This window comes from Alosa alosa, chromosome 23, assembly GCF_017589495.1.
Source record: "Alosa alosa isolate M-15738 ecotype Scorff River chromosome 23, AALO_Geno_1.1, whole genome shotgun sequence".
In the NCBI taxonomy this organism is placed as follows: Eukaryota; Metazoa; Chordata; class Actinopteri; order Clupeiformes; family Clupeidae; genus Alosa; species Alosa alosa.
This window is the reverse complement of record NC_063211.1, coordinates 21,462,613-21,475,112: the sequence shown is the minus strand read 5'-3', so window position 1 is coordinate 21,475,112 and position 12,500 is coordinate 21,462,613. Positions and strand designations below refer to the sequence as shown.

Genomic DNA, 12,500 nt, shown 5'->3' with positions numbered 1-12,500 from the left:
CATCACCAGCGCGGCACGGAGAGGCTTACAGACAAAATGCCAAGGCCTTGAAGGCTAAAAAAAGGTTAGTTGAGGTAGCTGGGAATTAAAGGTACAGTCAAAGATTCTGGCCAGCGGTTTGGGGATGTTTGAGCTCAAGAGCCAATCAAATTTACACCTCTACCTTCAAGAGCCAATCAAATTGCACCTCTACCTTCAAGAGCCAATCAAATTACACCTCTACCTTCAAGAGCCAATCAAATTGTACCTCTACATTCTATGCTTCTAAAGCAAGGTCTCAGTCTGATCCACTTTTTAAACCAATTATACAGACACAGGACTGGGTATGAAGAATTACATTTTTTTGTGCGCTCACACTGCTGAATTTCACTAAAAAACAAGAAAAGTGCATTGAATTAGAATTGTGGACTTTGCCTTTAAAATATGTCTCCCTTTTATTCCCAAAAGCTCAGTTGCCTCTATCTCTGCATTCTTCTTGTGAAAGATTAACTGGCTTATATGTGTGGACTGATTAATGAAATGAGGTGTGAGGGTGGTCAGAGTTTGAAAGCATTGGGATGAGTTGCTCTCAACACGTTAGCAAGAGAATGGGAAGAATTTGGGACAACGTTAAGCCATTCAGTCTTGTGATCAAATCATTCCTGTCTCATTATGGGCTCTCTGTGTCTTTTGACTTAGAAACCCGACTGCGGTGTCACGCGAAACAGGTAGTAAAGACTGTCTATCTCTCTCTCTCTCTCTCACACACACACACACACACACACACACACACACACACACACACACACACACACACACACACACACACACACACACACACACACAAAAACACACAAAACACAGACCAAAAAAATATATAATATGAAATGCATTCCTCATGTACTCAATAAAAAACACAAACTGAGCAGTTATTATATTAGGACAGCAGAAGGGCACACATTAATGAAATGTCATGCCAAGAAATCTAATTTGGCATCAACTTTGACTAAGACAAAAAAAAGTAAATGTGCTTCTGTCTTGAGCTTTTGGGCATCTGTCTTGAGCTTTTATATAGTAAATGCCCTTGCTGTCTTTCAGTTAAGGTAGGCTTGATGTGGGTGACCGAGTACACATGTCAGGATGTTGCGCGTGCATGCATGCACACACACACATGCACACACACACACACACACACACACACACACACACACACACACACACACACACACACACACACACACACACACACACACACACACACACACACACACACACACACACACATACACACACACACACACACACACACACACACACACACACAAACACACACAAACACAGACCAAAAAGTATATAATATGAAATGCATTCCTCATGTACTCAATAAAAAACACAAACTGAGCAGTTATTATATTAGGACAGCAGAAGGGCACACATTAATGAAATGTCATGCCAAGAAATCTAATTTGGCATCAACTTTGACTAAGACAAAAGTAATTGTGCTTCTGTCTTGAGCTTTTGGGCATCTGTCTTGAGCTTTTATATAGTAAATGCCCTTGCTGTCTTTCAGTTAAAAGTTTTGATGTGGGTGACCGAAAGTACACATGTCAGGGATGTTGCTGCGTGCATGCACACACACACATGCACACACACACACACACACACACACACACACACACACACAGACACACACACACACACACACACACACACACACACACACACACACACACACACAAACACACAAACACACACACACACACACACACAGACCACACACACACACACACACACACACACACACACAGGCCGCCACACGCCGCACAGGGAGTGTCTGCTCCCCACTAGAGAGCTGTCCAGCCATCTCAAGGCTTGGCCTCTTTGGCTCTCTCTCTCCGCTTCATTATAACACGATTAGGGACACACTGAAACGGAGGCTTCACGGGCCAGAGAGTTCTTAAAGAGCTTCTACAAAACACCCAAAGGAAATGTACCATTTCACTACATGTAGGTCTAGAGGGTAACAGGACACTACAGGGAACATCTAGGTGTAATCCCTTTTTTTAATGGTTTTGAGGTACTCCTGTAATCATAACAGCAATCATAACTATAAATCTACACAAATTACTTACTAACTTACTTCCTTCCTACTTTCTAATTTCTAACACCTAAACCTAATGGCTGAACTGAACTACAACCATGAAATAGTAGCACTTATGGCAGAATCTGACCTTTAAGGAGCGGTGGAAATAGGGTAAGACATTGATTCTCTTTGTATCTGACAAGAGTCAACAGCGCACATTCAGGCAATGGGTAGGAAAAGTCAACTTGAAATCTACTGCTGAGAAATACCATGGTGCATGCCACTCTTTTTGTTTGCCTTGTCTTGAGGTTCTCTTGGTATGTCTCGCTTTGCTTGTTTTCCATCTAATGCTCCTCTTACGCTGTCGTCGCTGTCTTTTCAGTTCAAACAGAGTGATTTAGGGCCCTTAATCAACACATGTCACAATTCACTGCAGGCTTTTATATGCTGACACACATGCAAACACACAGACACTCACACATACTCTCTCTTTCTCTCTCTCTCTCTTTTTCCCTCTCTCACACACACAGTCTCCCTCTCTCTTCCTCCCTCTCTCTCAATCTCACTCTCTCTCTCTCTCTCATTCTCTCTCTTTCACTCTCTCACAAACACACACACACATCTCAGTAGAAAGACCCGATGGGAAACTGGCTACCCAGAGGGCACTAGGGACTAGTCTGATGAGGGTCCAGAGGACCAGGAGGATCTCCATCAAAGAAAAAGATGCAGACACACAACCGTAAATCAGAGCCATTTCAAAAAATCAAAATGGCCGCTGTCAGTAAAAAAAGGCATGTGGTTGGCTAGGCTCTCTCTCCCTCTTTCTCTCCCTCCTTCTTATTTTGATTAAAACACATGTTCTGTAACCGCAGGTCTTTGATTTTGCTAACCAGGGCAAAGCTTTGTTGGGGATTACTGTTTTATCCCCCCTACTTTGCAGCAGTGGAGGAAGGGACCAGAAATGTTCTCCTGCGGTTCCTCTCAGCTCTGAAGCTCTGTCTGACCATGACCTTAAGACTGAAGAATGTCCAGCAGCGGTTATAACAGAGAGAGAGAGAGAGAGAGAGACAGAGAGAGAGAGAGGGAGAATAAGAAAACACACAGAATCTGACACACTCGGATTAACACCGCAGCAATAAGACCTCTGGATGTAAAGTCTATTACTTTGCACGATAAAACACAGAAAGTCAGAAAACTATCATGCTGTTGCCATGGGGCCCTATTGGAATGCCTGAAAAGACACACAGGAAACAATCTCACACAGGAAAGGCAAAGAACAAAAGACAATTTAGCCTCTTTGACTTGCTTTCTTTAATGATTTTGCCCAATTTTGAGCAATCATTGCACATAATGATACATAAACTGCAAGAAGAGGAAGAAGCAATGAGGATGAAGAAGAAGAAGAAGAAGAAGAAGAAGAAGACAAAAGTAGAGAGCACAGGCATGCACAAGAAGAAAAGAAAGATAAAGAGACAAAGAGGAAGAGAACAAGCTGACTATTACGAGACGAGATAACTGTGTTGCCCAGGGAGTTATAGTGTCATTAAGCCTAAGTGTCGAGCACATTAGTCAACATCTCTTTGAACAGCTTCCATTAACCCTTGTGTTATCCTCAAATCTTACCGACACTCTTTATCCTTGGGGTCAATTTGACCTCAGCTAAATAAACCCTCAGAAAATGATTATAATTCATATTGTTACCCAGGTGTAATAGCCACCACCAAAAGCCCTACAAAACAATCCCACCCCCCCACACCCCTTTATGAACCTTGGAACCCTGGCTGGCAATATTGCCCATCCAGTGTCAGCAGCCCAAATGCTTGCTGTTGCTTCCCCGTTTGACTTATACAGTCCTGCCAAAATGACTTATATGTAATAAGTACTTGTGTATGTAATAATGATAATAACAAAATGTTCTCATCCTATTCAAATAATAATATCCATAATGTGTCAAATATTCATATATCCTATGTTTCATACAGCTGGGGTCTGAATATTATTGTACAACTCTGTTGTACCCTTCAATTGAGGAAAAGTCATGAAACATGAAGCAAAAAAAAAAAGTGAACCATATATTTTATGATGTTAAACGTTGCTTGGGGTCCCCAAGGATAACAGGAGGGTTAAACTGTAATTACCTTGTGATGGTTTATACAGTAGGCTACATGCTTTCTGCTATACCCCCCCCCCCCCACCATTGCCCCATACCTTGGCACATTATGGTCAATGTATGTCAATATGACAACAAATAAATATTCCTGTTGGAAGTTAACTTTGAATCACCTATTATCTCCTGCATTGTGTCAATACACAAGAATAAAATATTGCTTTGTGAAAATACTGTTATGGCTCCAGCAAAAAGAAATGACAGTAGCGTATGATGGGTGATGGTTGTTGTTTTATTCATAGCATGCGACGGAGCAGAAAGTGTTGTTTATGGAGGCAGTGAGGTTGGGACTGGAGGAAGAGAGAGGGGCAACTGGATGAGCTTCCAGGATGAGAAAATGGACACTAGAGGTCAAGCTCTTCTGACCCTTCCATCACAAATCAGTCAGTCTGCTGCTGCCAAGCAACATACACACACACACAAACACGTGCACACACACTAACAGATAGATACACACATACTCACCCATGTACACACACATAAACTCACAAACACACACACACACACACACACACACACACACACACACACACACACACACACACACACACACACACACACAGCCTCTAAAGTCAACAGGTTACTCCAGCAACAAACAGCTGAAGCAACAACCCAGCGGCCTCACCATGAATTTTCCCTCGGAAACAGAGCTAACCCCCAAAAACACACTCCCACAGAGGTCCCTATTTGTGCTTACTAGTACCAGTTTTTGCACACAGTACAAAACACACACACACACACACACACACACACACACACACACACACAGTATGCATACAGCTATTGATATTGCTGTACTGAATACATACTGTACAAGCATATGTAAACACTCGCTAATCCTTATGTGATCACACAAGAAGAACCAACATCAGGACTCATACCTAGCAGATACAGCATGCTTTCACTTTCATGTGCCAGCTGGATTATTTAGTATTACTATCATTACACTAGTCTAACATATGGTCCTACTGTCGGGATTACAGTCATTTGACTAATCTAGGCCTCGTGTTCAGACTCACTATCTCAACCCATCCGAAAGCCACCCACCCAAAACCCCACCCTTTAAACTACTGTCTTAATGTTACATTCTGTCCTGGCCTCCACCCCCCACCTCACCCTTAGGATCAAACTTTTTTAAAAGGCTTCTACATCAAAGGCCTGCCCCCATCAACCATACAGGCAGACATCCACTCAAAGACTTAAAGGGTCAAGAGCATGGACCTTGAAGGATGAGGTGGGGAGGGTAATATGTTAAAGAAGGTGAAGAGAGAGGGAGAGAAGGATGTATGGATGTATGGAGATGGATACAGCAAGAAGGGAAGGTGAGCTGGAGATAGAGAAGATGCAAGAGAGGATGGTAAAAGAGAGAGAGAGAGAGAGAGGGGGAGAGAGAGTGAGAGGGGAGTATAAATGTGTGGAGAGGGAGAGACAGTAAATCATCCGTTGGGCTCTCAGTGACTTCACAGACTCCTCGGCTGCTCGTCCTGCGGTCTCGAGGTGTCAGCAAGTCTCTGGGGGAGGGAAATAAAACGGCTGTGGTGTCTGGCAGAGACGCAGTTCTGGTGTGTGTGTGTGTGTGTGTGTGTGTGTGTGTGTGTGTGTGTGTGTGTGAGTGAGTGAAGGGGGCTGGGGTGGCTGGGGTCTGCAGTGGTGGAGCACAGAACAGCGATGGGAATTTTCCATTTTTTTTTCAGTCTGATACATCTTTGTCTGTCTAAGACTCTCACTCACATATTCACTCATTCATTTTCTCTCTCTCTCTCTCTCTGTTGTAAAACCCTATGTTCATGACAAATCACAGATGTGACAGTTTTAAGTGGGCTGTGGTGTTTATCCAGCACATCACTGTTTCTGTTTGTGTGTGTGTGTGTGTGTTTATGTGTGTCTCTGCATGTGCGTGTGAGAGTATACATATTTTCATTTGCGGTTTGAGTGTGGGGCGTGAGTCAGTGTGGGGCGTTAGTGTGTGTGTGTGTGTGTATGTGTGTGTGTGAGTGCTTATATGCTTATATGCTTATACGTGTGAATGTATAAAATATGTTTGTGTGCTCATTCTCTGTCACCACTGGTCTTCAAACACTGCCATCACTCTACCAAAGTACACACACACACACAGTCACACACACACACACACACACACACACACAGACACACACCCTCCCCCCCACACACACACTCCTCATGGGGTTTATGTAACCTACAGTGGGCAAACACACAGCACTGGCAGAGCCGCGTTGGCATGACATCGGCCACCAAGTCTTAGGAGACATTCCCAGAATATGTAGATATATGAATTCTCTTTTAGGTTCTATCTCAGATCGCCTGCAGCAAACATATGGAGAATACATGGAGTATGTTTACCATGGCCAGGCCTCAGAGCTCTCCGCTACGCTAAATAGCTGCAGTGTGTTTGCCTGTTGGTTGAGACGGATGCCTGTAGGGCAAATGTGTATGTATAATGTATACAGTGTGGTCACTATCCATACAGACACACATATCTCAGAGACACACACACACGCAGGCGCATGTGTTGCGCGCACACACGCATACACACTCAAATACACATACACGAAACACACACAGATGCGGACACACCGTACACACACAGAAAGAAAGAGAGAGAGCAAGAAGTGAGAGAGTGAGAGGAAGAGAGGACGTGTGTTTATGACCTAAATCTGAAATAGATAAAAGAGTATATTGGCAGACAAGAGTGAGCTATGATTTATTAGATAAGTTAATAAGTTATAAGTTAATAATTATCAAAGAACTAAAAAAAGAACAAGTTACAAACTGAGTATGCCTAGGAGTTCTGAGGGAAGACTAGAGGTGAACTGTCAAACTTTTCTTTTGGGAGGTTGTGAAGTTATATGCAGTGGGTCAAGTTTGATGTGACATATATTTCCAGAACAGCACAGAACCTATCAGCAGGACTCACAGAACAAGCAGTGAATGAGGCTAATTGGACGGGTTGTGATGGTTAAAAAACGGCATGTTCCTTATACTGATCTCAAGGGTCATGGAAAGAAGGTCTGAACGAGGGTAAGATAGCGGGTTTCACCCAAGTGGAGAAGGAGGTCGAGTGACATTCACAAACATTACATATCACATGTCTGAGGTTGCCTTTTCAAAAGAACCTACTCTGGAACCCGTTTGAAAAGGTCTTGGTTCTCGAGCCCCAAAAACACTGCTGTCGTGTGAAAGCAAGGTAAAAATAACCTTAACGTTCCCTAAAACACAGCTTTCACTGTATTTGTGCACACACAATATTCCTATGCAGTCTTGTTGGTATTCATGTACAAATTGTTGTTATTCATGTACAAATGGACAATGCATTTAGTGACCCCAAAATCTCCTGCAAATATCCTCATGTTTCCATGTTCGGCTGTTATCATGACGTTCCATCGCCAGTGATGTCATCAGTGATGTAATGAGATGAGAGGACCATGGGAGAGGTGTGGCACCTCAGGCTGAACTGCTAAGCAGAAGCAAGAAGAATTTGTACCCTAAAGGTGTGTGTATGTGTGTGTGTGTGTGTGTGTGTGTGTGTGTGTGTGTGTGTGTGTGTGTGTGTGTGTGTGTGTGTGTGTGTGAGAGAGAGAGAGAGGGAGAGAGAGAGAGTGAGAAAGAAAGAAAGAGAGTGAGAGTGTGTGACTAATCATGTCTGTTTGTATTTGTGATGTCATCCATTCTCGAACTACAGGGTGTTTTTTAAAGAACATATTTTTTCTCTAATGGACTGTTTCTTTTGAAGAGTGGTTGCCTGCCTTGACTTGTACTCACTGAATCAACATTGAGAGTTGTAGATGACACTCACACTCACACACACACTCACACACTCAGTGTCCACTGGCTTATCCACTCTGTAATTACACCACAGAGCTTAATGAAACAGGTGATGCCATAACGTAAACATAACGTAGACATAAAGTCTATGGATGTGTGAGGTGTAATATCTCTATTCCATAACAACCATCTGAGGAATCCCTTCATCATATATCACTAATGGCAATTTGGTTGGCAGATCAAAGAGCCTTCTATCTCCTTTATACCCGACATCAATGGCCTGAGAGCCAATCCCATTACTGGAAGGTGATTCAGAAGAGGTTTCTGTCACAATATTTCAGTGTTAGCTGTTGTGAAACCTTCAGAGATTTTTTTGTACCAGAGTTCAACACCAGAGAACTCTCTCTTTCTCTTTCTCCCTCTCTCTCTCTCCCCCTTTCTCACTCTCTTTCTAACTCTCTCTCTCTCCCCCTTTCTCACTCTCTTTCTAACTCTCTCTCTCTCAATAGCTTGGCCTGACTGTGACTGTGTGTGCAATATTTCCAAAGCATAAACTATCGCCATCATTATTAAGACCAACACCCACTGGCAGCGTATGATGCATGTCAAGTGACCGCAAAGTTTAGAACTTTAGTTGAACGGAGCTGTTACTTTTAACGTAGCTGTTACTTTTAACAGAGCAAAAGCACACTGGCAGTGTCTGACAGGCATCGACACCAAGTTTAATAAAAATGCTCTATCTCTTGAGCATCAAATCCATAGATGTGAATGTCATGGACGTTGGCCTTTAGAACAGATATTCATTTCACCAGTGCTCCTACTCACCTGTGTCTTTCTTGTCCCCCCTCCCTCCTCCACCTTTTCCTTTCTTCAGGACGGCCTTGAACATCTTGGACTCCCCCGTTCTCCTTGTGTGCTCCTCCGTCTTCTTGTCCTGTGATGTTTCAAGGAAAAAAAGATAAATCAGATACTGAAGAAACTCTTCCTCAATAACTCTCGCAATGTTGTAAAGTCTTCAATTGAGAAGATAAAGAAAATTAATAATGTGAGGGAAAGAAAGCTATTTTGGATCTGTATACAGAGATCACTTGTTGAACTGTTAAACCTTTGGTTCTATCAGAATTTACTTGATGTGGTCATGGAAAGTACTTGGACTGAAATGAAAGTATGTACACAGAGAGAGAGAGAGTTGGAGAGAGAGATGGAGAAGAAGAGATACAGTAGAGTGTGTGTGTGTTTGTATTTGTGTGTGTGTGTGTGTGTATGTGTGTGTGTGTGTGTGTGTGTGTGTGTGTGTGTGTGTGTGTGTGAGAGAGAGAGAGAGAGAAGGAAAGAGATAGAGACAGACAGAGAGAGAGAGAGAGGAAAGAGAGAGAAACAGAGAGAAAGAGACAGACAGAGAGAGAGATCAGAGAGTAGAGGGAGTGAAGGAGAGATGAGTTCTTGTTCCTTGAGATGCAGGAGCGCACACAGGCGCTGGGATTCTTGGCATTCCTCATCTAATTGCAGCTACAGGGGCTCAGCCTGGGCCTCCATATAAAAGCAGAGGACATGCACAGACGCCAGGGCTCCCAGAATACAACAACAACAACAACAACAACAACAAAGACACCAATGTCATGTTTCACCGACACTCTTCTACTATTAAGGTTTTGCACCTACGTCATAATGTCATGTGACCGTTTGTTTACAACTAGAGTGGTAGGCAAGAATGGTAGGCAAGGCACTGCAGAGAGTGGTAGGCAAGCCTACAACAGTCGGGTTGCATAGGCTACACATAGTTACAAATAGCTTCAAAATTGAAATTTTAATATCAAATATTGACCGGGATGCCGACCACTTGTGTAGGCCCTAACAGTTGGTTTTACAATAAGAAGCAAAAAGGCAACAAACGACCGTTTAGCCTACCTATCCTCGTGGTTGTGGAGGATGATCGTTAGCAGCTGTGAAGTCTTTTATTCTCAAGATAGCCTAATGGTGTAGCCTACTGTCTACGAAGACGTGGGCTAAAAATACAAACTATCTACAGTCATCCAAAATGAATTGCCAGAGACAGGCTATGAAGGGAAAAAAGTGCAGCATTTTAAACATGGCAAGATTATTTTTACCGAACAGTTTGTTCTAATTTGTCTCGTGAAATTAGTGCTTGTGGACATCAATCACCTATCTCCTGTCCTTCTATTTCAAGTTATCATGTGTGTCATTTGATTATATAATCACAACAAATGCTAATAAATGAAAACAGAATAGGCTTTTGTGCTATAGGCTAACGTTACAGGTCACTTAGGCTAACTCCCATATGTCAAAATAAACTGATTTGATCCTAATAGTTTAGCATCACACACAACAACTTAACACAGCAACCTCAAACACCACTGTTGAACCTAGGCTACTGCTTCAGTCATGTAAGAAATAAGCAGTTTATGAATTATCTTTACCCGTTTAATCAAGTCCACATGACCAAAATAACATATTTAAAAAATAAACATATTTAAAGGCTGAGCTAGCATAACAGCCTAATATAGGCGATGCTGCAATGGATAACTAATAAAAAGTTTCACACAATTAATGAACTTTATCACTCACATTCTGAGTTTTTCTGGGTGGTTATATATCCATGCAGATCGTCTTGGAATAAGCCATCGCTGTTATATGATATAATATGTTACAGGATTCATGACTAACGCCATTAATGTTATGATGCTGACTGACGCTGGCTATAACAGTAGCTTCTAGGCTACCGTTTAAAAGTCTGCTGAGTCTACTGCCTACCAAAACCTGTCGCTGTTCAGTTGAAGTTAAATGATCAAATATTGTTTGATTTTGTGTCAGCTTTCAGAAGGAAGACATGTTCCTTTCTGGTCAAATTTCGCAGCTTCTAAGAAAGGCTATCGTCTTCGTGTAAACCGAGTTTTGAACAGAGAAAAAAAGTTAGGCTACCATTAGGCTACATGCAGGTTCTCCGATACAGATCAATGCACCAAATCAGGGCGATTTTAGCGAAACAACGTTCCTGTGACAGGCTATCAAATATTGAACAATGGGATAACGTTTCATCATCACCTTTATTGATGCCTGAAATGTTGACATTGCTGAAATACAGAGATGTAGCCTACTGAGAGGCAGCTGCAGACAACGATGTTCAATGGGTTCAACTTGTCCTTTGCCTACCAGCTGGATGTAAACAAAGCTATAGAACCTAGAATACCTCACATGAAAAACGTTAATAGGCACAAAGGACAGAAGAGCTGATGCAGGAACATGGAGATATGGAGATATGGTGCAAGGAGTTAGTTAGCGTTTGTCCCATTGAGGGGGTAATTCACCAGAGGGGGTTGGATACGGAACAACACTGACACATGAAGTTAACAAGACAATGAATACCTTATGAGTTTTGGGTTTGAGAACAAACATGTGCGCAAAACACACACACACACACACACACATTTACAAATAAACTGCTGACCACCCCAGCTGTTGCCTTCAGGTCTAAACATTTGTGAGGAAATGAAAGGTCACCCATCCTGCTGTCGCTCACACACACACAATATAACACTAAAAAGGGTGAATGAGTTTTACATTAGTTTTACTGCAGGCTGAGAGAGAAAAGTCCATTATAGCCAGGAACAAGTATTAAAATAATCATTATCATCATCGCCATCGTCATCATCACATTTCATAACCAAATTTCCAACCCTTGATGTTTCAGAAACAGACATTTAGAAATGTTCAGAATGAAAGTGAGTGAAGTGATGACACACACACACACGCACATGCACACAAATCCACTTCCTGAGACACCTTCTTCATTCCACTTCTCCACCAAGCACACCTCACTGGCACACACACATACTCTGTCACACACACAGTGCTGTGTCTCCTCACTCAGATATGCTGAGGACAATGGGAGGAAATACCGACACGTCCACCAAATCACCACTGAGCCCCTAAAAATATCAGAGTCCCCAGGCCTGCTTATCTGCCCCGCGCCGGGATAGAGGCTGACTCTTCAGCACTCATATCTCCCTGGGACAACTCAGGGTTTCTCTCTCTCTCTCTCTCTCTCTCTCTCTCTCTCTCCTTTATCTGTTTAACCTGAGGAGGAAGATTAGGAGGAGGAGGTGGTGGGACTGCGTATGTGTTTGTGGTATCTCTTAAGCTTAGCACTGTGAGCTGTACACCATGGAGACACAGCCTGGTATTTCAGTTGCAGTGGCTACAGGAGTCAATGTTTAACCTCAGTCTCTCACTCCACAGGCCTGGTAGAGACGAACCTTAAAGAGGACCTGCTTGTGCCTCATCATTAACTTGGGGGTATGGGTGAATGCCACCCTCTTAACTCTTTATCTGAATCCTATAGGATGACAGAGCACCAGAAACAGGAGTGATTTGGCGATGGGCAGTGAGCCGCTGGACAATTAGGTCCCAGGCAGACCGGAGCAGGAAGCAGGTGAACCACATAACCGACATGAGGTTCATCCAATTCAC

At 42.8% G+C, this 12,500-nt stretch overlaps 1 protein-coding gene across 2 annotated transcripts in view; it reads right to left on the bottom strand.

The window, feature by feature from the left end:
- The window catches only part of tanc1a (tetratricopeptide repeat, ankyrin repeat and coiled-coil containing 1a), a 73,390-nt gene that overhangs the window by 52,149 nt on the left and 8,741 nt on the right, over window positions 1-12,500 (bottom strand). Inside the window, exon 2 of one of the 2 annotated variants that reach the window (XM_048234359.1) lies at window positions 8,838-8,946. In XM_048234359.1, the coding sequence (XP_048090316.1) occupies window positions 8,838-8,901 (64 nt within the window). In that variant the 5' untranslated portion in view covers window positions 8,902-8,946. Of the gene's footprint in view, window positions 1-8,837; window positions 9,255-12,500 lie in introns of those variants that run through there. The other variant, XM_048234360.1, reaches the window with a different exon arrangement.